General features: G+C 50.8%; 10 protein-coding genes across 10 annotated transcripts; 5 read left to right on the forward strand and 5 right to left on the reverse strand.

Annotated features, from left to right (window-relative positions):
* Positions 1 to 318: 318 nt before the first annotated feature.
* On the forward strand, positions 319 to 3,247 carry C8Q69DRAFT_400635 (fungal-specific transcription factor domain-containing protein; the record flags this gene model as incomplete). Its single annotated transcript, XM_028627893.1, has 2 exons — positions 319 to 454; positions 507 to 3,247. 2 exons carry the CDS (start codon positions 319 to 321, stop codon positions 3,245 to 3,247), a joined length of 2,877 nt encoding a protein of 958 aa, XP_028485636.1.
* Positions 3,248 to 3,622: 375 nt separating this feature from the next.
* On the reverse strand, positions 3,623 to 6,508 carry C8Q69DRAFT_463446 (putative DEAD/DEAH box helicase). The gene has a single exon (XM_028630371.1). The coding sequence runs from the start codon at positions 6,431 to 6,433 to the stop codon at positions 3,806 to 3,808; it is 2,628 nt and encodes an 875-aa protein (XP_028485637.1). The 5' UTR covers positions 6,434 to 6,508; the 3' UTR covers positions 3,623 to 3,805.
* Positions 6,509 to 6,620: 112 nt separating this feature from the next.
* C8Q69DRAFT_227326 (hypothetical protein) lies at positions 6,621 to 8,561 on the forward strand. The gene is made up of 5 exons (XM_028626352.1): positions 6,621 to 6,778; positions 6,834 to 6,865; positions 6,917 to 6,951; positions 7,003 to 7,391; positions 7,442 to 8,561. Exons 1-5 carry the CDS (start codon positions 6,762 to 6,764, stop codon positions 8,442 to 8,444), a joined length of 1,476 nt encoding a protein of 491 aa, XP_028485638.1. The 5' UTR covers positions 6,621 to 6,761; the 3' UTR covers positions 8,445 to 8,561.
* Positions 8,562 to 9,815, reverse strand: C8Q69DRAFT_227359 (hypothetical protein). Its single transcript, XM_028626353.1, has 2 exons — positions 9,286 to 9,815; positions 8,562 to 9,203 (listed from the first exon to the last, which is right to left on the reverse strand). The coding sequence occupies exons 1-2, from the start codon at positions 9,379 to 9,381 to the stop codon at positions 8,679 to 8,681; spliced, it is 621 nt and encodes a 206-aa protein (XP_028485639.1). The 5' UTR covers positions 9,382 to 9,815; the 3' UTR covers positions 8,562 to 8,678.
* Positions 9,816 to 10,519: 704 nt separating this feature from the next.
* On the reverse strand, positions 10,520 to 11,766 carry C8Q69DRAFT_227474 (P-loop containing nucleoside triphosphate hydrolase protein). The gene is made up of 2 exons (XM_028626354.1): positions 11,412 to 11,766; positions 10,520 to 11,254 (listed from the first exon to the last, which is right to left on the reverse strand). Exons 1-2 carry the CDS (start codon positions 11,458 to 11,460, stop codon positions 10,548 to 10,550), a joined length of 756 nt encoding a protein of 251 aa, XP_028485640.1. The 5' UTR covers positions 11,461 to 11,766; the 3' UTR covers positions 10,520 to 10,547.
* Positions 11,604 to 14,054, forward strand: C8Q69DRAFT_486106 (hypothetical protein; the record flags this gene model as incomplete). The annotated part of the gene is made up of 4 exons (XM_028631880.1): positions 11,604 to 11,609; positions 12,290 to 12,308; positions 12,442 to 13,827; positions 13,882 to 14,054. 4 exons carry the CDS (start codon positions 11,604 to 11,606, stop codon positions 14,052 to 14,054), a joined length of 1,584 nt encoding a protein of 527 aa, XP_028485641.1.
* Positions 14,055 to 14,526: 472 nt separating this feature from the next.
* C8Q69DRAFT_463458 (hypothetical protein) lies at positions 14,527 to 15,741 on the reverse strand. Its single transcript, XM_028630372.1, has one exon. It carries the CDS (start codon positions 15,581 to 15,583, stop codon positions 14,570 to 14,572), a length of 1,014 nt encoding a protein of 337 aa, XP_028485642.1. The 5' UTR covers positions 15,584 to 15,741; the 3' UTR covers positions 14,527 to 14,569.
* Positions 15,742 to 15,811: 70 nt separating this feature from the next.
* C8Q69DRAFT_227515 (Sin3 associated polypeptide p18-domain-containing protein) lies at positions 15,812 to 17,145 on the forward strand. Its single transcript, XM_028626356.1, has one exon. It carries the CDS (start codon positions 16,139 to 16,141, stop codon positions 16,886 to 16,888), a length of 750 nt encoding a protein of 249 aa, XP_028485643.1. The 5' UTR covers positions 15,812 to 16,138; the 3' UTR covers positions 16,889 to 17,145.
* A 281-nt stretch (positions 17,146 to 17,426) lies between these two features.
* Positions 17,427 to 18,480, reverse strand: C8Q69DRAFT_227508 (hypothetical protein). The gene is made up of 4 exons (XM_028626355.1): positions 18,274 to 18,480; positions 18,153 to 18,188; positions 17,845 to 17,960; positions 17,427 to 17,731 (listed from the first exon to the last, which is right to left on the reverse strand). Exons 1-4 carry the CDS (start codon positions 18,287 to 18,289, stop codon positions 17,678 to 17,680), a joined length of 222 nt encoding a protein of 73 aa, XP_028485644.1. The 5' UTR covers positions 18,290 to 18,480; the 3' UTR covers positions 17,427 to 17,677.
* A 468-nt stretch (positions 18,481 to 18,948) lies between these two features.
* On the forward strand, positions 18,949 to 19,840 carry C8Q69DRAFT_506207 (putative glutathione S-transferase; the record flags this gene model as incomplete). Its single annotated transcript, XM_028632777.1, has 3 exons — positions 18,949 to 18,992; positions 19,051 to 19,430; positions 19,491 to 19,840. The coding sequence occupies 3 exons, from the start codon at positions 18,949 to 18,951 to the stop codon at positions 19,838 to 19,840; spliced, it is 774 nt and encodes a 257-aa protein (XP_028485645.1).
* Between the last annotated feature and the right edge of the window lie 685 nt (positions 19,841 to 20,525).

The following is a 20,525-nucleotide window of genomic DNA, read 5'->3' on the forward strand; positions in this document are numbered from 1 at the left end:
GCCATTGCGATTTTCAAGCTCTGCTATTGGAATATTACCAGTGTACGGGCCGAAATGGACATGCCCCGTGATGGATGACTTGCGGGGAGCCGCCTAGATTCTCGAGGGCTCTGCAATACGATTGCAGAAGACACGACGTTGAACTATCTGCTCTCCAGTTGCTAGTCCTGTGCTCTTGGGATAGACTACTGCTTAGTATCTTCAGAGGAAAGTAGTATTGCCTGTCTCACGGCCCGGCTCACGCTACGCGATATCATGGCAAGTTCGAAACGCCCAGGTGGTTATGACACCACCTCGGATTCTCAGCTGAACGACCAGATGGCAAGAGACCAATCCGCAGAATGGGTCAATCAACAGAAGCCAACCAATTCCAGAAAGCGATTCATGTGTCACTACCCAGGCTGCGGGAAGCTCTATTCGCGGGCAGAGCATCTCGAGAGGCACGCTCTCAACCGTATGTGATCAGGAATTCAGATCTGTGCTCAGTGGCTAATGTTCCATACCAGATGCTCCTAAAGAGATCTTTCATTGCACTTTCCCGAATTGCAAACGTCGATTCGTTCGGCAAGATCTCTGTGCTCGTCATCTCAAACGCCATATGGGACGCGGTGGCTCAGGTCTGCTGAAAAGATCAAGTAGCGCACCGGACGCACTTGCTAAGGAAGCTGAGAGAAATTCGAGTATTGCACAGGGGGGTCTGCAGTCTCCTAGTAAGACAATGTGTAGGACGGTAATCACTCAGCAATCGCCATCTTCAGCAACATCCGGGACCCCCAGACTCGATGTGGATCAATCTGCTTCCGGTAGAGATGCTCAGCAACACCAGCACACCGATTCTGTGACCCAGGAAGTTGGGGTCGTGCCACGTCTAGGTTGGAACAATCCAATGCCTGGGCACCACAAACGTGGCGATTCGAATCATATCTCAAGTTCACATGTGGGATGGACGCCCAGCAGAGTCCCCGTTCAGCAGGATAATCTGACCTCGCCTACTCCCCACATACAGGCCAATAGACAAGCTCTAGATTCGCATGGCTCACCAGCAAACTGGGCCTCACCCAGCGGTCAGTCATACCTGCTTGGGTCTCAAATCATGCCACAAGATACAGCAAGGCAAGATACAATGCCTAGGGAAGACCGGCAATTCACAATTACACAGCCTCCCGGATATTTGTCAATCTCTGCCAATTCACAGGCCTCACATGGTGGTGCCCCGATAGCAGGGATGGTAGAGACTCTGAACGATCAGTCACTTTCTGAATCACCATCTTCAATCAGGAATGATTTTACGGCATGGTTCTTTGACAGCTCTCAAAATTTCTATGACAGTCTCAATGTCACGGGTACACAGCCTTTTCTGGGAGCAATGGACTTTGGAGGGCCTCCAGCGACATCAGCGTTACCGGATCACTGGACGAGTCCATTCGATGATCCTACTCGACATTCGACTGACCTGCCAGGTCGGACGAATTTTGACGCCTTCGGCAACGGAACTGGACAGTCTACAGATACAACCCTTTCTCCTGGCCGCTGGAGGTATCTGATCGAATTTATGCGGGTGCGATTTGTTGGAGGCAACGAACCAGCTGGTCTGTTCTACCGAGAGGAGATTCTAGGAGGTGACCATGATGACAACCAGCATATTCTCAGTCTACATTCGATGAGATGCTACGTCACCTCCTACTGGCAGAATTTCCATGATCAGTTCCCGATCTTGCATCGACCCACGTTCTCAGCGGACAGAGCTCCGGACCTTTTACTGCTCACTGTCATGGCTCTGGGTGCTTCATTGCTCACCAAGGAGCATAATCCTGTGGCAACACCAGCCGCCCATCGTTTTGCTAATTTTATAGCATGGCATGTCAGATGGCAAATATATATGGATGGACATTTCCACCCACCAGCAAAGCTCTGGATTTTTCAGACCTTACTCTTGTTGGAAGTCTATGAGAAGATGAATGCAACCCGCTCTCTCCATGAAAGAGCCAATGTGCATTCGCCTCTCACTGTCAATCTTATGCGCAGAAGCACAGCCCTTTACGAGGACCTCAGCATCAATCACTCCCAGAAAACCGCGATGTCGCCCCAAGAATGGTGGGATCGATGGATAACTGCCGAGGCCACTAGACGGGTCGCTTATGGCGCCTTCTTTCTAGATGCGACACATGCAATCATGTTTGGTCATCCTGCCATTATGGTCGTGCAAGAGATACGTCTTCCCTTGCCTTGTGATGAAGCCTTGTGGTCCGCCACATCGCCAGCTGAAGTTGGCATGGTAGAATCATGCCTTCATGCAAACGCAATCAAGCCGACAACTTTCCTGCAGGGTCTGAAGCGGACCCTCACTGGCCGTAAAGTCCGTACAAACACGTTTGGCCGGATTGTTCTGATGGCAGGCCTCCTCTCCATTTCCTGGCATATGCGTCAGAGAGAGCAACAAATGGCGACGCTCGAAGTACCGCAAGCAATGGCTGTCCCTGACATGTGGCGAACAACTCTAGTGGAGGCATTCGACTTTTGGAAAAGAGATTTTGACGAGAACATGAACCACATGCAAACAGCACCGAATGGTTGGCAGACGTGGGGAGCACCATTCGACCAAATGAGTGTGAGCGACCATGCCACAGTTCTTCATCACCTCGGCCATCTGGCGATGCATATCGATATTGCAGACTGTCAGATTGCAGCCGGCGCCCGTATTATAACAAGCCGAGCGATCACTGTTGCTGATCGTGAGCGAGTAAGCGAGAAGATGACCAAGTGGTGCAGATCTGAAAATGCGCCGCAAGCCGTTCACCATGCCGTACAGCTCCTCCACAAGTTCCTAGTACGGCATTGTGATCCTGTGGGCGTTGGCCTCCGAGTATATAGTACTCGAGATGATCGCCTTCTCTGTCGTCCCTGGGTGCTTTACTTTGCTGCTTTAGTTGTCTGGTGTTACAGTCATTTCAAAAGAAAACTGAATACGCTACTCAGTTCCACTACGCCTGCCATGACCCGCCATGAGCAAGTGGCCTACTCACCGTCCGCTGATTATGCTGGAGTCGAACATTTTCTGAGAAACGCGGCATTTAAGCCACCCGCAGAGATAGCACTTCTCGAGTTTGAGGAGCGAAACGTTTCTGATATGTTGCACCTTCTCCAAATGTCTTTCCAAGAATCGCGGTGGGAACTGCTTCACGAAGCGGCCAACAGGCTGAGAGACGCTATTTCCATTTCTTGCAATGAAGCATGGTCCAGGGCATGATGTTATTGACAAATTATACTATATTAGCTGGATATTTACCTACAAATCGGCCTGGTATTGCCGATTTCGAGTCCAAGTACAGCCACTCGGCTTCTGGATCGTTGTGACAAGGCCATATCTTGACGAATGCGTAGTCTGATACGTCATTTTATGTACAGTACTATCTTTACAGATCAACATTTAGTAAGAGATACCCACTTTCAAGACTTTTTCTATAAAGAAATGTCCTGTTTCTGTAAGAAATTGGAATCTTCGTCAAATGCCCAGGTGGAGATGAGGTTATCCAGTATCAGCTCCACAACACACAATTATAATATTCCAGTTACTGCAGAAAGATAAATTCATCCGATCATTCGAAGGATGGAAGATATATTTTATGCCAGGGCTATAGATCCATCATTGAAACTCTAGATGAAAGCCACACAAGTAGCCCGATAGATATATGCAGAAATAAATAAATAAATAACACCTTTCCCGCGAATTTTATGCATTGTAAACAGAAAATTATGTGATTATGGAAATGCATTTTGGACATGATCCACCAAGCGCTATGTATCATCACTGTTTTGCCTTCCTCGTGGACCCTTTTCGACCATCCGTCTTAACTTCCTTCTCTAGCTCATCTAGGGCAGCTGCATACTTCGATCTGATGGACTCGGCATCGTCAAGCTTGGCGCTCACTTTTTCGACGTTCGATGACCGCGTTATCTTTCCTTCTGATCCCTTTGCGATCTCGGTCGAGAACCATCGGCCTTCTCTGTGTGCAACCAGCGTCCAGGCCGATCCTTCGTTACCGGCTCTCGCTGTCCGACCTACACGGTGCACGTAGGTAGTCACACTGGACGGCACATCGTAGTTGACCACATGGGTGAGTGATCGTAAGTCGAGACCACGGGAAGCACGATCCGTAGCAACGATGATGGAGATCTTGCCTTTGTTGTAGGCGCTAAGAGTCTTGCGGGATGCGGACGACTTGTTTGACTTGACGATGGTGCCAATGCGAGGGGCCAGAGAGGGATGCAGTAGCGAGAGCAGACGCGCAAGTCGAGTCGCAGATTCGGAAGACTTGGTGAAGATGAGTACGTTGGTACGTGTCGGCTTACGGGAGGGTGAATCTGACTCAGGATCTGAATCATCAGAAGCTGATGATTCGTCTGACGATGATGAAGACTCCGAGTCGGAATCTGACCCAGAGTCGGATTCGGAGTCAGAGTCAGAGTCGGAATCAGAATCAGTGTCCGATTCATCCGAAGATGAGCTGTCTGATTCCGACGAGGTATCATCTTCGGAGCTCGAATCATCTGAGTCTGAGTCTGAGTCGGAATCAGAGCTGGATTCAGATATAGAGGAGGAGGAATCTGGCGACACGCTTCGCTTCTTAGGACTGGAACTCTGGAGGTCCACCTTGATGTGAGAGAGCAACAAGCGAAGAAGGTACAGTGGCTTCTCAGAGCCATCTCCAACGGAGACACTGTATTCCTTGAGCGTGGGCGGTAGAGTAAAGCTGGCGTCGGCATCTGTTCCGTTGTCGACGTTGCCCTCGGCCGTCTCTTTGCCGATAATGACGAGCTTGGGCTTGACAAGCCGCAAGGAATTAAGTTTTGAGACATCCCTAGTCATGGTAGCACTCAAAATGACCTTTCTGGGGGCTTCTTTTTGTAAAGAAAGACCAAGATCTGAAAGTAGCCGGTCGGCTGGCCCCTTAGCTGACGGTGCTTCTTTAGCATCCAATGCCCCCATAACAACATCCACCCATTCCTGGAAACTCTCATTGAGAAGTCTATCGGCCTCATCAATAACAAGCCACTGAATATGCTGTAGGCTGAATCCTTTCGTGAATCGTATATGATCGACAAGACGGCCAGGGGTGCAGATGAGGATGTCGACATTAGGCTCCTGCTTTTGAATGTACCCTGGCAACGATTCCTGTAGTTCATCTGCCTCCGAAATGTAATCCTGAAGATTGAACTGCATCCAGTCACTGCCAGTCAACCTCGCCTCTTGTTGGGATTTGAAAGCCTGAGGACTGTATATCGGATCTATCCGCATCAATGTCCGCTGTTCGTCCTTGAGTGCCGCGCTTCCCACCGCCGTTCCAATACGCAGTCCTGTTCCAGTTGCACATAGCTCTGCGGTTTCACGAGCCTGTCTCACAAGTTCTCTAGTGGGGACCACAATAAGGCCTCGTAGGCGGGGAGCAGGCGTTGGCTCCAGCGCAGTCACAAGTGGCAGGACGTAAGCCAAAGTCTTTCCGGACCCGGTCGCAGCAGATATGCAGAGGTCTCCAGGATGGTTTCGCGCACCAGGAAGAAGTAATGGAATAACGGTCGATTGAACTGAGAATGCCTCCTTGTACCCATTGTCGTTCAGTGTACGCAGCAATCTTGGGTCGATGCCAAGCTCAGAAAACGGGGCGCGATAGTCGGCAGACTCCCTCAACGGCCTTGCAAGCCATGAAGGAAGTGATGAGTATGTCGGCTTTTCGACAACTTCTGGAGCTGGCGCTGGCTGTGGAAGTGGTTCAAGGCCATGCGCAACCACTGGCTCTACTTTTGGTTGATCCGCAGATTCATGGTCTTCAGGTTGTGCTTCTTCCAATTTGCGCTTCGTTTTGACGGTAGACTTTGTGAATTTGGACAAGATCTTGGAATGCTTGGAAAGTGCTGCTGGCATATCCTCCTCTGGTTCTTCGGGCTGCTGTTCTGACTTTCTTTTCCGTTTCTTTTCCTTTTTGCCATCTCTAGTTCCCTCAGCAGTAGACTGCGTTTCATTTTCTCCTGTCAAAGCCTCAGCATCCTCATCTTCTCCATCACCTGCATCACCTGCATCACCTTCTCCGGAGGTTCGTCGATTCTTCTTCTTCCTCGCTTGCTTGTCGTTAGATTTCGCTTTCCTGTCATTCGCCGCAGTAACACTTTCTTTCCTGGTCTCTGTTTCTTGAAGACCATCGTCAACTTCCACGTTGGCATTTTGACGTCCTTTTGAGACTTCCGGACCACCTGAACTGGAGTGGCTCGTATGCTCAGAGTCTTCGCTTTTCTGCTTCTTCGCCGGGTTCGACGCCGATGCAAGGCTGGCGGAGCCATCGCCGTCTGATTTTCGTTTGCGCGATTGATTTGAAGTCTGGGGAGAAACCGGGTCTTTCTTCCCTGGAGGAATAAAGCGCTTGAAGAAAGCGCCCGCCATCCTCGGGAACTTGGAAAGGTGCAGTGACTAGAAATTTCTAACGACCGTTCTCGTATTTCGTCGCAGTCGCTTCTTTTTTTCTCTTTGCGGGGAGAACGCTAAGTAAACCGGCCGGATTTGGCCGGCAGAAAACAGCCACCGCCTTTCTCGGCCGCCCATGCATACCGAAAGAGTCCAGACCCCTTCTCGACGTCGAGTACACACCAGGAGCCATGAAGCATTGACTGACTGCTCCGTGTCGCGTCGGTTCTGCCGTACGCCATGGGAAAGTTGATCTTAAACGCGTCACAGAATCCATGGAAAAGTATTGAGGGAGACAGCCGCCATCATGCCTTACAACATTGCGTGAGTATTGCACTGCATCTGCTTTCCAGAGCTAGTGGCTGACACCTGTCTGAAGTATGGTCAGCGACTTCTTCTTCCCACAACCTGGTAAGTGCTACCTTTAGAGTCCATGGTATTGGATAATGCTGAATGAGCCAGGCGGAGTTGAGAGTCACATATACCAGTTATCTTCGGTAGGTAATCCGTGCGGCGTGCGTTGCTTCTCCGACACTAATGGCTCCCAGAAACTCATAGACCGTGGGCACAAAGTCATTATCATCACTCATGCTTATAAAGGCCGAACCGGCGTTCGCTACCTTACCAACGGCTTGAAAGTCTACCATGTCCCCTTTTTCGTGATATATCGGGAGACAACCTTCCCAACCGTCTTCTCCTTCTTCCCCATCTTTCGCAATATCATCATACGGGAGCAGATCGAGATAGTACATGGTCATGGGAGTCTGAGTAACTTCTGCCATGAAGCTATCCTCCATGCTCGAACGATGGGCCTGCGGACGGTCTTCACAGACCATTCGCTATTCGGCTTTGCAGATGCAGCTTCGATTCTAACAAACAAGTTGCTCAAGTTTACATTAAGTGACGTCGATCATGTCATATGCGTGAGCCATACTTGGTAAGAAGCCTATGTCGATAACATATGGTACGATATCTGATCTGTCACAGCAAGGAAAACACAGTTTTACGCGCATCCCTAGACCCACTTATGGTGTCTGTGATCCCTAATGCTGTCGTCGCAGAGAACTTTCGACCCAAATCATACAATCCACGACCAAGCAGACCACTAGCCCCCCCGTCTGAAGTGCCACAGCGCATTGGGCCGAATGATACCATCACCATTGTTGTTATTTCTCGACTGTTCTACAATAAAGGAACGGATCTACTGATTGCTGCCATCCCACGCATCCTAGCCTCCCACCCGAACGTGCGGTTCGTCATCGCAGGCTCCGGACCAAAAGCCATTGATTTGGAGCAAATGCTGGAACGGAATGTGCTGCAGGACAAAGTGGAGCTTGTGGGACCTGTGCGCCACGAGCAGGTGCGCGATGTCATGGTTCGAGGACATATTTATCTCCATCCGAGTTTGACAGAGGCGTTCGGTACGGTCATCGTTGAGGCTGCCAGCTGCGGACTCTACGTGGTCTGCACCCGGGTCGGTGGTATCCCGGAAGTTTTACCCCAGCACATGACGACTTTTGCAAAACCGGAAGAGGACGACTTGGTGGCAGCTACGGGTAAGGCCATCGCTGCCTTGCGTTCGAACAAGGTTCGTACGGACCGTTTCCACGATCAAGTGAAGATGATGTATTCCTGGACCGACGTGGCTCAGCGGACTGAACGAGTATACAACGGTATCTGCGGAGCCATTAGCCAAGAGGAATTCTATGGTTGTTACCCGGGACAAGGCTGGGAAGCCACCCGAGACCGCATCCGCAGCTTCGCTTTGATCGATCGGTTGAAGCGGTACTACGGCTGCGGTGTCTGGGCGGGGAAGTTGTTTTGCCTCTGCGTGGTTATCGACTTTCTTATCTACGTCTTCCTTGAGATGTGGTGGCCGCGGGCGAGCATCGATATCGCCCGGAGTTGGCCAAAGAAGTTGAGCAGACAGGATGACGCCGAAATAAACAGAATTCAGGCTACACAAGAACGTCACCGTTCGATCTCGTGACGCGCTTGAAACCCATTGTATATTACTGGATCAATGTCTTCGGGAGGGGACTGAGGGAGGGAGGTATACGTCTTTCGATTCTTCAGTTATATTCATTTCTTCATGATAGATTTTTTATTATGTAGGGATCATGCATCAAGCAGATCCTATGATACCCATGTGAACAATCGCAAAACAACTAATTATACATAACCGATAGCCACATCCTGCGCCTTCTCTCCGTCATGAATGCATTTATCGGTAGCGCTGATTGTAGTCATGGTTCCTCTTCGTTCCTGGCTCGTAATGCCACTCGGCGGCGATGGTCTCCGCGGGCTCAGGCTGCTTGTCCTCTGCAGCCAGGGCGCCCTTGTTACCGTGCTGACCACCACGAGCTTCTTCTCTCTCAATACCACGCTGGTCCGGCCGAGCACCCTCGTCGGGCATCTTGGGTCTCGAGGCTCCAACGCCTTCCAAGCCCTGTCCGACATGCTTCCGGTGGTGCTGGCCATCATGGCGGATCTCAGTGTTAGTCTCGCCTACACCAGGGTGACCCAGACCCCGGTGGACATCCTTTGACGTCGCACCGGGCATCGAGTTAGCCGCCGTGTAGGTAGACTCCTTTCCGTGGCCCCGGAGTGTGTCCTCGTTGTTTGCCTGGCCGGGAGTCTCGTTGATGGGGTTAGGCTGGTAGGAGCTGCTGGCAGGAGCAGTGCCAGGGGGGAGGACCTGTGCGTGGAATTCAGGGGCGTAGTCTGCTGGGGAGGCCTTCACTCCAAGCTGGTGCTGTATAGAGAGACATTCTCGTTAGCATTGCATTATACCCAGAAGGAAAGATTAACTATAGGGATACGAAACGTACACCCTTGGTCTCAGGTCCAGGAACCGAGGGTTTAACACCGGGCTTGAACTCGCCCTGCTTGTTGTTGAGAGATTCGATGTTGCGGAACTCGCTCATTGTGGTAGGATTATAATCGTCGTAGTTCGTCAGATAAATGAAATGCAGCAAACGAGGTTCAATTCGTAGTAAAGAGTATGATATCGGATTGTATCCAAACGCTTTTGTTTTTCTGATAATGGATCTGGTCCGAACTCAACGATGAATCCCAAGACACTTATTATATGTCTAGGTCTCTAGAGCTCGTGGACTTCTTGACCAGCTACAGTTACATAGAGGGGGTCGAGGTCCCATTTGTCGTGACGTCAGGCTGACTGCTGTTGACTTCATCTTCGAAGATCCAAACCGCCTTTTTTCTCTTTTCTTTCTATCCAGATCAAGTATGAAGTTAACCAGGCCCCATACTTACTCTAGAGTACTTTACTCTACTCTCCACAGGGCTCCAGCCTCGCATTCTCTTATGAGTAAAGTAACGTAACTAACAGCTCTTTTCGCAGAGTAAGTGGCTCGTCCTCTTCGATCGTATTTCTGAGGCAATCGTCATGTTCTCGGGAGGTGACGTCGATCAAGGTGGACCAACCCATCAACTAACTACGAATTACACCGAGAACGCCTCAAAACCGCTTCTTATGGCACGGACAAGTAATATGGTACTCTAGCTCTGATCTGCCTTGGATTGAGGAATTCTTTTCTTTTTTTTTTTCTCTCTTTTGCGCAAGTCTTGGCGATTTGATCCGTTCATTGCTCGTTTCTGTTGTTTTCGTTGAAGCTCTTTTATGTCGTAGATTGTAGCTTGTATCAAAGGCAGTATCTATGTGGTCATCTGCATAAGTCAACTAATGTTGCTTATGCAAAGAGATAAATCTGCTTCTGTGATCCAATTGCGATGCCAGGAGCAGCGTGAGCAGGAACGCAAAAATAGCGATGCATGCTCAGTGACATGTATGTACTGTATTCACATATCTCAAAGATGATGCGACCGGGACCATTCAGAAAAACAAAAGACATCAATGATGATATTATAGCCTACCGAGGTATCTTGTCTAGTATATGTGACCTCCCTAACGCCGCAACCGAAAATAAGAAGACAAAAGGAATGGGAATGCCGTCTATAAGCAGCTTCCCTGAGGGGTATATGCGGAGAGATTTCTCCAGCATTAGTTCAAGATGACTTCGATCCAGAGCACACTTCAACCGTCCTCGTAGACGTGTCACATCTAAGTCCCTTATCTCATCAGCGGGGGACGGCCTTCCTTGTTCCATTTCACGCGACTTCGCACCCATTCGACCGCTTCCTGTACGCCGGTACCCAAAAGGGCACTGATTGGTAGGACACGGCTATCGCGAACACCACCCCCCTTCTCTCCCTCAAAGACCTTCCGGACAAAACCCTCCTTGATGCGAACAACCTCGACACAGTCCTCACGGTCCTGTTTGTTTGCCAGCACCAGGATCGGTACCCCTGCCACATCGGAGTGTGCTAGCACCGACTCGAGAACCTGGCGACATTCATCTAGGCGACCGAAACTATCCCCAGCAGCACCGATGCCTGCCATCTGCTCTGCGAATGTCGGTGCGCTCTCTGCTGCCGATGACCCAGATGCGGTGCTGGGCCGACGGCCTTTATTCGGGAGACGGGTGATATCGGGATCCTGGCCGACATCTGCACTGTCTACCACGAAGATAATCGCATGGCAGCTGGAGTAATAGCTCTGCCACAGTCCTCTCATGGAAATCTGTCCACCGACATCCCAGATCTTGAGGTACATATCCGGCATCGGGATGGTCGCGACATTTTGTCCAACGGTCGGGACAGTTTTCCCTGGGTCGGGCGCAGGTGCTCCTTCGGTGCGAGGCAGGTATAGCGCTTTGATCTGGGATAGAAGAGTTGTCTTACCGGCGTTGTCAAGACCCAGTAGCAGGACGGAATACTCTATCGAAGCCACCTGTCAGCTATCTGTTTTTGCTAGTAGATAGTAGTAATGCGCTAGGCTCAGAAGCTGCTCATGCGACTGCGATGAAACAATAGTAACACCATTCCAATAGATATGAATGCCTCACAACGACGAAACAAATCATCATAGGCGTACCTTCTTTGCTGGTGGCGTATAGATAGAGAGACTTTGCGAGATGGTACATGGTCACGGTTTACGGTTGCAGGTCGGACGGCCCATGCATGGCTGATGGGGCGCTCCCCAACGTTGCTCCCTGTTGGCTAGATCCGGATACTAGACGACCTCGAGAATCCGTGAATTACATGAAATCCAGCAACTTTGGACAACATGGAGGTCGTCCTGACAAGGGACGTCGAAGCTCATGGCGATCTCCCTACGCGTCAGCTGCGGCCGGGAGACGCTAGGGCTCAGGGCAGGGTGGCACAGAGCCCTAAACCCTGGTTGTCCCGTTTTGGAACCCAACGGCGAACTAGTGAATCCTCAGTAAGATAATAATGCGGGGTGGACGATTAATACAATAATGATTCTCTGGCAGAGGGGCAGACAGTTGGAGATCTCTCTCTCTCTCTCTCTATTTTATCCAGGACGACGGCAACAGTTACTCTAGTCAGGGACAGAGGGAACACAGCCAGTCGATAGCTTGACGTCTCGATGATGCTAATGCTCCTTTAGGCTTCTCGTTCTGCTCTGGATCTGGATCTGGATCCGGATCTTGGTTCTAGTTACTTACCCAGACCCTAGTGACGGTCCGCCTCATCTCTTCCGAGAAAAGTCTCTCGTTTTGTCAGCATCTCCGGCCGGCATGGGTCTCCCACTCTGCCCCAGGCAATTCGCCTCCTCACGCCCTCGATGAAAGTCGCTGGCTGAGTCTAGGCAATTGACCTGCTGTAGCCTTCACCAGCACAGCTGGACGGCCTCATCACTGGTATCTTCGTCGCATGTCTCATGCAGAATGCCCCTCGTTGGATAGTCAGCGCCGGGCAGAGACCATGCCATCCTCGTCGAGGATCGAGACTGATACCATAATCATCGGTATGTCGCCATCCGCCAGGCACGTCGTTCGCTGTTCCCTTGCTCTCTGGATCTCGACGTCTTTTCTTCGGCCAATAATTGAACTTTGACGGCGCCTGATGTCGGAGAACCGGCTGACTGACCAATATCGCAGGGAATGGACCATCGGCTTTGCTCTTATCGTACATCCTGCATGGCCACATTCCACGTTATATTCAGGATCCCCCGCATCCTGATCCGCTACTCCATGCCAAGCTAAAAGATTCTCCCCAGCTATTGTCTTGTGACATTGACCGCCTTACGGAGCACTTTGCGGCCTCTCGGATCTCGTATTCTACGCAAGCGTTGCCCATCAATGTCTTGTTCGACACGCTGGTGCGCCCGAACGCTGAAGTTGACGATACCGAGAAGGACACCAATGTTGAATGGTGTTACGTGCCTGAGAAGGCCGTTCCGCACCTGGTCTTTGGCAACACGCCTCGCCCAGGAGGTCAATGGACTGACAATCCAGTTGCTGCCAGCTGGGACATCCAGACGCTGAGTTATGCGGGCATGCTTGGTTTACCTGGATACTCGTTCGCAGAGCACTATCGCAAGTCGACTGGCAAAGAACTCCCCGCATTCACCCGGCCAACAAGAAAGGAGGTTGCAGACTACTTTGCTGCCTACCCAGTAGCGGTCGGAATTGAGGGTGTTATACACTGTGAGGAGACTCTGGAGAACATCTCGAGGACTGCAGATGGATTTTATATCGGATCTCATGGCATCCGTTGTAAACGCTTGGTCTTGGCTAGCGGAATCTTCTCTGAAGTGATCAGTCCTCCTTCACTCCTTCAGCCCTTGGCGTCTCTCCCACTTGGGTCATCAGCGAGGCAGGATGCTCCGCTACTTGTCATTGGGTCCGGCTTCTCAGCGGCAGATGTAATCATTTCCGCCCCGAAGGACCGGAAGATCATTCATGTCTTCAAATGGGACCCTGATAACCGACCATCCCCTCTTCGTGCTTGTCACCAGCAAGCCTATCCAGAGTATGCTGGTGTGTATCGATTGATGAAGCGGGCTGCTCTCACTCTAGAGTGCCAGTCCAGTGACCGGCCAAAGAACAGACGTCTGGCGTCTACTTCTTTCCTGGAGAGCCGCCCGTGGGATGAAGTGTACGAAGGCTGCCCGAACACTGAGATCACCCATGTTGAAGTCAGCGAGGGACGAGCCATTGTGTCTTTCCGCCGAAGCGATGGGACTACTCTGACTCGTGAGGTGTGCGGCCTGGCCTACGCTGCTGGCCGAAAAGGCTCACTGCGATACCTGGACAATGCTCTACTTACAGAGGTTCTCGACGGAGAAGGGGTCACTGACACTGATGGCTCTGTTACCGGTCAGACCCTCCGCAGCAAGGCAATGGACAATCTAGAGGTTGCTCCAGATGTCTTCATCATCGGCAGTCTGACTGGCGATTCCTTGATTCGGTTCGCCCACGGAGGCTGTGTTTATGCGGCATCCAGAATAATCCCATCGCATAATGGCTTGGATGAGCGAGCTAGTGTGCGAAGCAGTAGTTCCACCTCAACGCAGAAGACACCACGCATTGTCCCAGCTGCTATGAACGGCATGGATGGTCACCACACGCCACGCTCGTTTCTAGACGAGAAGCAACCGCAAGACCGGCGGGAAAAGGACGAGGACGAACGCTTGAAACATGGTACTGCACAGGCTGAGAAGCCCCGTGCGAGCAGCTGGTGGACCTCACTGCTGCAGATGCTGCGATGATGTCCAATATACGCATTTCGGTTACCCGCTGTATGGTGTTTTAGACTTGGTTAATTTAGAATCCCCTCCATGGGATGCTTGCATGTACGAATTGGATGATACAACCCAGGCATGATTAGTATATTTTCTGGACGACATAGACTGAAATTTCAAAAGAATCATGGTCATGACGACCGGCAGTTTTGATTAAATCAACATCTGATCCTCGACGCTGATGTTTCTTGGTGTTCGCTATAACATTTTATATGCCTGAGATAACTCTATACATTACGCCCCGATAAAGACAAGGTCATAGATTCCCATCAACCCATCAGCTGCAACTGGTCGTCCGGCGGCCACCGCACCTGTGCAAAGCTCAAACAACGCTTGATGCTCTGGAGGAACTTGCGTGTAATCTCGTCACTCATGATATGCGCCGTATTATTATCACCATGCAGTTTCTCACGGGCAGATCGCTCGTGGATACCAACCATGGTCACACCAATAGGCCAGGCTCTGTATTGCAAGTAGTCATGTCAGCATGTATAACCCATATGTATGGAAGCAATAGGAAGGTAATGGAGGGGAGGTTCAACGTACGCTTTTCCAATACTCAGCCTCAAATACCCGTCGTTGGCATCAACATATCTCCTTTCTTGGGCACAGTGCACAATCTCCACCACTGGGTCTAGGATCGAATCCTCGAGGTCCCCACGTTCGAATTTCCGAATCAAAGGCTTCATATTCTCCCGCGATTGTACCATCGCGTTGTACGCCGCTCGACCTTGGAACGACTGTTTCACCGTCGCGTCCCGCTTGTTTAAAGCATCTTCCCATTCTGACAGCACCATGTTGAAATATGACGCCAGCTGTCGGAATAAGAACTTGCGAGCTTCAGGATCTTTGGGAGCTGTCTTCGGGACTTTCATATCAACCTCCGCTACACGCTCCAGCGTCGTGGGGATCGGTCCCTCAGTGACATTCTGCGGTGTCAGGGAGCGCTGGACGAGACGTCGATACCGTCGCAATCGCCCACGATGCGTTTCGCCAAATAGTTTTGCTGGCTCGTTCAAATCCCGTAATCTCTGTATTAAGTCTTCCTCCGGAATATCCTCCTCCCCTTCTGCCAACGGCGTTCCCTCCTGGCTTCTTCCACGCTCTTTCTGCTCGGCCTCTGACGGTGGCAGTTCCGGCAATCCCAGCCTCTTTCGTCGCTCACGTTCCTTCGCTGCTTCTTCGGCTTCTCGTTTCTTCCGCGACTCTTCTGCCAATTTCCGCTTCTTTTCTTCCCGTTCACGCTTGCGCTCCGCTTCTTCCTCTTCGAATTTTCGCTTCTGCGCGGCGCGCGCCTCGCGCTCTTGCCGGAGTCGTTCTTGTTCAGCGTTGTAGGCGGCTAGTCGCTGGGCTTCGAGCTCAGAGCGGCGAACGTATTTCTTTTCTGGGGCGGTGGATGAGGATGTGTCTTTGTTGTTGCTGTCTGATGGGGGAGTGGGAGAGGCGGACGATTTGGCCTTGGATATCTCCTTGGCCATGAGCGAAGCGAAGTCCATGACGGAGATAGCTTGCTGCAGGCGCAGCTAGAGATTTATATGTGTATTTTTTGACTTTATTTAATAGTGTGACCTTTTAATAGCGTTGTTTTGTAGATCGAGCGAAATATAAACTGCGAGTTGCGTAGATGGCCAGGCTGCGTTGAAGTTCAGAAAAGAACGTTCGATGGTCGTCCGGGGAAAGCAAGTGGGAGAGAGATCGCCGATCCGTTCCTGAGCCACGCAGAGCTTCCTTAGACAAACCACAGCTTGAATCCTTAAGTCATTCCCCATTGCATATCGCCCTCCACAAGGTCAAGGCTATAATATCTACCCTGAGTGTCATTGGAACTTTTATCATCCATCCATTACCACATGAGAATCTGTGTTTCACAACCTCAACGCAAGCAACGAGACGACCGCGCGCGGCGGCACGCGCCCATCTCATCGCTCACCAGCGGCTCTTCGAAGAGGCAGAACTACTCCAAAGAGAACTCATAACAGAAAAAACATCACTCATACCTAGTCGCCTTCTTGAAATCTCTACAAGCCATCCAAAAAAAGAAAGAAATCACAATGGCTGCGCGCGACGCACCCAAACCTACAATCGACCGCCAGTCGACGACACCCTTCCATCTGAAGCTCTTTTACCGCCAGAATGCCTTCCACCACCTGTCCGACTTTCCCATTACCTCCCCGCCTCCCCTCCCGCCACACCTTCAGATCTACACCTGGCAGTCATGCACGCTGCGAGAGCTCTCGCAGCTCCTCACATCCGCAATTCCCAGTCTCCTGCCCGACCCCGCCGTTGGCACGCGGTTAAGCTTCCGCTTGATCTATCCCGACACGCGCGGCGCCGCGACTATGGGAGGAGATGTGCGAGGGAGGTTCCTGAGTAAAGATATCGGCAGCGTGGTTGTGGCGCCACGGGGAGACAGCGAGGAAGACGCAGCAAATGGACACCGGCCATCGGCTGCGGGGATTAAGCTGGAAGGCGACGATGCCGATAAGACGTTGCAGGAGATCCGCTTCGTGATCGGAGATTATATTGACTGCGCGATCCTGCCCCCGTTAGAGGACGGTTCGGTCGCGCCGCCTCTGACGGGCAGAGGTGCCGCGCCTAGTTCAGCGTTGGGAGGAGGGATGAGGGCGTTTGGACCCCCACGGGAGAATGGCTACGGTCGTCCTAGAGGAGGTGGTCGTGGGGGGTTTTCTGATCGAGGTAATGGACCTGGAGTGCCCAGTGGGGATTGGAGGAGAGGGGAGAGAGTGCCGGAAGGCTCTGGTGGACGATATGGAGGGAGGAGAAGCAGTCGGCAGTATTAAGCGTTGGGTAATCGGCAAACCGGAATGAATTAAAGCAATCATTCGGGATATTGATGTCGTTTTACGGTTCGAGTCAAGGGTCTCTGTCTTCAGAGCACGTCCTTGCCCGCGGCCGTCACCAATCTACTTATTCCTCTCTTCGACGGGACCGAAATATCCTCCGGCACGTGAACGTCAAAAGGGCAAGGCCGGAGAGATGGGGTTGCAAAGAGTTAGCTGGTCCCTGCTGAAACAGCGTGGACTGGGATCTGTCTTTCGGTTCGAGATATGTGTCGATATGTGTCGATAAGGTTTATTTACCTTATAATCTTGCCCGTGTATGATACCAATCAATTGAATAACAACCATCCTGATACGGTCAGTATGAGACATACGAAAATGTCTCCGGCAAGTTGTAAAAGACCAGAATAGGAGCCAACGTCATAAGCTGGAACGAAAGTGTGAAACAGAACAAAACAGCCCGCTTTCTAGCATCCGTAGTATATACACAGCAGACCGTCGCATTTATCTCCCCATGGAGGATGACAAAAGTAGGAAAAGCAGACAGCAAGGCATGACCAGGAAGACTCTGCCATGTCCCTCCGTGATCAGTAGTCAAAATGGACACTCCCTCGATTGCAGACTAGAGGTGACAAGACATGACTTCCACGACACGGACGAGTACTCCCTTCTGCCTCAATTCCCGACCAGACGATCTGTTTTCCTATGCGAGCCGATAAAAAACAGTGCATGACAACAGTCGAGATAAGAATCCCATATGGTATCCCAATCCTTCAATCTCAAACCCATCTAAAACTCGCGGATCGTGTCTCCCCGTCTCTTCCCACGGAGCTCATATTTGCCCTGTTTGTTCGCACGATGCTGTCAGCTCTTGTCTTTATTCCTCCCTAGACGAGGTAAATAGGGGGAGATTATGATTTTATCCCAACAGGTATTTGGGGGAGACTTCAACATACGTCAGTCTTATAAGCGACATAGGTCAGAGCAGCGGGGATGATGCCGACGTAGACGAGAGTCAACCAGGCGGTGCGTGGCGTCCATCGGAAGTACCTGAAGCGGGTCTGGTTGAGTTCTGCGACAGACAATTGTTAGATATCCCGTTGTCATAAAATGAATCCCTCCTCCCCGCAGGACCCCCGATCCGATCCGGAGTCCATTCGGGTTCCATCTGAGGAGATATAATCAAATCGAAGTGAAGTCAGAGCCGCTTCAGCTCTGCAACGATGACACATTCGAGATAGTGACGAAAGGGGATGTTCCATACCGTAGTATTTCTGAATGGCCGGGTCGAGGACCAAGGCTATATTGTGGCGGGCATTGCGTTAGCTAGAGGGGCACGGGAATGGGATCATCGAGATGATCATATGGATGACTGAGTTACTCACACTTGCTCTCAGCCATGGTTGCGGTGTGATTGTGAGATTGCGCTCAAAGCTGTATTATGCCTGCAGACCTGGTTTACGAGAGCGTCGTTGGAGATGAACGTGAGGTTCGAGATTGGGCTTAGTCAGCGCGGATTTGCGGGCGGTGATTGGTGGGTTTGGTTTAAGGGCAGGATCGCGGGTTTCCTCCAGCTTTAGATGTATCCGGATCTCTCTCTCTTTCTCTCGCAAGGTTAATACCGCATGTGAGATTGAACTACTTCATACATATAGAGTATATCACTACTAGTTTTTCTAATAGACAACTTGTACATGCATACTTCACGGAGATGCATCTTTGTCTCGAAAGGATCCGCCATACATAACGTGCGCATGTGAGAATGAGTAGTAACATGTCGATTTAAAAGTTAGGACCAATTCTAATACTGTCCTCAGAAAACTACTTCATGTGACTACTCATAGCATGTCTAGTAGGGTGGATTGAATACTTATAGACTTCGACTAAGCAAGATTCCACCTTCAGAAGTTGGCATTGAAACAGCCGAGGCTGTTTTGTCATGACATCACGAGATGTTCCAAGGAAGAAGACTGCTAACAATAGTATATAAAAGCATTCCAAAGCTCTTTTCATGCCAATAACTTCCCAATTGTACACACAAACCTACATATTCTTGCACGATGGCCGCCGCAAACAATAAGGGTGCTACGATCACCCTCTACTGGTACGTGCCCACGAGAGGCCTCCCGCCTTGTTCGGGCTGACGGGTCGCGAGGGCCTAGGCTAGAACAGTCGCGTTCACAGCGCATTGTTTGGCTACTAGAAGAATTGAATCTGTCTTACAACTTAAAGACGTTCAAGCGCGGCAGCGATATGCTTGCGCCGCCGGAGCTGAAGAGTGTGCATCCGCTAGGGAAATCCCCCGTCATCTCCATCGAGGCGCCTGCCACTTCCAAACCACTAGTCATCGCGGAGTCGGGATCGATTGTAGAGTATCTGTGCGAGCATTTCGGGGGGGAGAGGCTTATCCCCAAGAGGTATGCTCAGGGAAAGGAAGGCCAAATCGGGGGAGAGTCCGAATCGTGGCTACGGTATCGATTCTACATGCACTATGCAGAAGGGAGTCTGATGCCATTTTTGGTGATCGCGCTCTTGGTAAACAGTAAGTCCAGATGTGTTCTATCACTCCGCATAATTTGCAGTCTACTAATCTTGTGTGCAGAGATCCGAAATGCACCTGTCCCCTTCTTCATCAGACCGATCCCAGCGTTCGTTGCTGGGCAGATCGAGTCCCAATTCCTCACAAGGAATCTACAAACTCATTTCTCGTTCCTTGAAGATCAGATCAGGACTTCTCCCGATGGGGGCAAGTTTCTCTGCGGCCAAGAGCTTACCGCTGCAGACATCATGATGAGTTTCCCCCTTATTGCTGCAGCAGGCCGTGATATTTTCGACAAGGGTGAGTATCCGGAACTGACGGCCTACATCAACCGTCTCCAAGACACGGAGGGTTATAAGAAGGCTGCCGCAAAGATCGAAGAGGTGGAAGGTACCTTCAAGGCTTCCCTCTAAATCGGGAGAGGTTACTTGCAGTTCCAGTTATTGCCTACGCAATGACAGATTAATCGTGTCAGAAATTACGGCGCTTTATCTGAATGATAGCAAGGTTGGTCCTTGAAAGTCAGGGCCGACTACTATATTCCTAGCACGCCAATATGATAATGAAAATTCCGTCCTTTCAGTGAAAGGATCTGCCGAAGTTCCTTTCAATAGCTGTCGTGGAGTCGGCACTGAGAGCAAAGAGAGCAAGCTCTCTGACCTTAAACAACTCCTAATATAGATGATCTTCGCTAGCCGGCGATGCTGCCACACGCGACATACGACAAAGCCCTAAAACTGGGACTGGGCAGACGGGCCATGTTGAGCGCTAACTGTTCCGAACTTCCATGCCACTATATCCGGTATTGTTCTGGAGAATAGGCGAGTGATGTTCGGTAATTATCTGCATTTTCAGATAACCCAAAACTAGATTATCACCGGAGCGAGATCACTGATGAAATTCTACCATAGCTCGTCGGATGTACTCCGTATGTCGATGCGGTCCTGGCGGCGCGTGTCAGATCCTCATAGTTAGTCGTGGGGGCCAAAACATGAGAGCACAGTCCAGACTCCAGACTTGAAGACGCAAAGACCACATATCTACGGTTTACAAATCCGAGTTTTAAAGGCACAACGCGCAACGATCAAAAGGCAGCTC

The sequence above is a fragment of the Paecilomyces variotii genome (assembly GCF_004022145.1).
Source record: "Paecilomyces variotii strain CBS 101075 chromosome Unknown C8Q69scaffold_4, whole genome shotgun sequence".
NCBI lineage: Eukaryota > Fungi > Ascomycota > Eurotiomycetes > Eurotiales > Thermoascaceae > Paecilomyces > Paecilomyces variotii.

Excerpts from the sequence above, each read along its gene's own strand:
- C8Q69DRAFT_227359 (XM_028626353.1), bottom strand. The coding sequence starts at position 9,381 with ATGAGCGAGTTCCGCAACATCGAATCTCTCAACAACAAGCAGGGCGAG. Across the intron at positions 9,204-9,285 it reads CTGGACCTGAGACCAAGGGT|CTTGGAGTGAAGGCCTCCCC; the intron begins GTACGTTTCGTA and ends ATACAGCACCAG.
- C8Q69DRAFT_463446 (XM_028630371.1), bottom strand. The coding sequence starts at position 6,433 with ATGGCGGGCGCTTTCTTCAAGCGCTTTATTCCTCCAGGGAAGAAAGAC.
- C8Q69DRAFT_463458 (XM_028630372.1), bottom strand. The coding sequence starts at position 15,583 with ATGGACTTCGCTTCGCTCATGGCCAAGGAGATATCCAAGGCCAAATCG.
- C8Q69DRAFT_227508 (XM_028626355.1), bottom strand. Across the intron at positions 17,961-18,152 it reads GGCCATTCAGAAATACTACG|AACTCAACCAGACCCGCTTC; the intron begins GTATGGAACATC and ends TGTCTGTCGCAG. Across the intron at positions 17,732-17,844 it reads ATGTCGCTTATAAGACTGAC|GGCAAATATGAGCTCCGTGG; the intron begins GTATGTTGAAGT and ends GCGAACAAACAG.
- C8Q69DRAFT_227326 (XM_028626352.1), top strand. Across the intron at positions 6,952-7,002 it reads ACATATACCAGTTATCTTCG|AAACTCATAGACCGTGGGCA; the intron begins GTAGGTAATCCG and ends AATGGCTCCCAG. Across the intron at positions 7,392-7,441 it reads ATATGCGTGAGCCATACTTG|CAAGGAAAACACAGTTTTAC; the intron begins GTAAGAAGCCTA and ends GATCTGTCACAG.
- C8Q69DRAFT_227515 (XM_028626356.1), top strand. The coding sequence starts at position 16,139 with ATGGCTGCGCGCGACGCACCCAAACCTACAATCGACCGCCAGTCGACG.
- C8Q69DRAFT_227474 (XM_028626354.1), bottom strand. The coding sequence starts at position 11,460 with ATGTACCATCTCGCAAAGTCTCTCTATCTATACGCCACCAGCAAAGAA. Across the intron at positions 11,255-11,411 it reads ATACGCCACCAGCAAAGAAG|AGTATTCCGTCCTGCTACTG; the intron begins GTACGCCTATGA and ends TGGCTTCGATAG.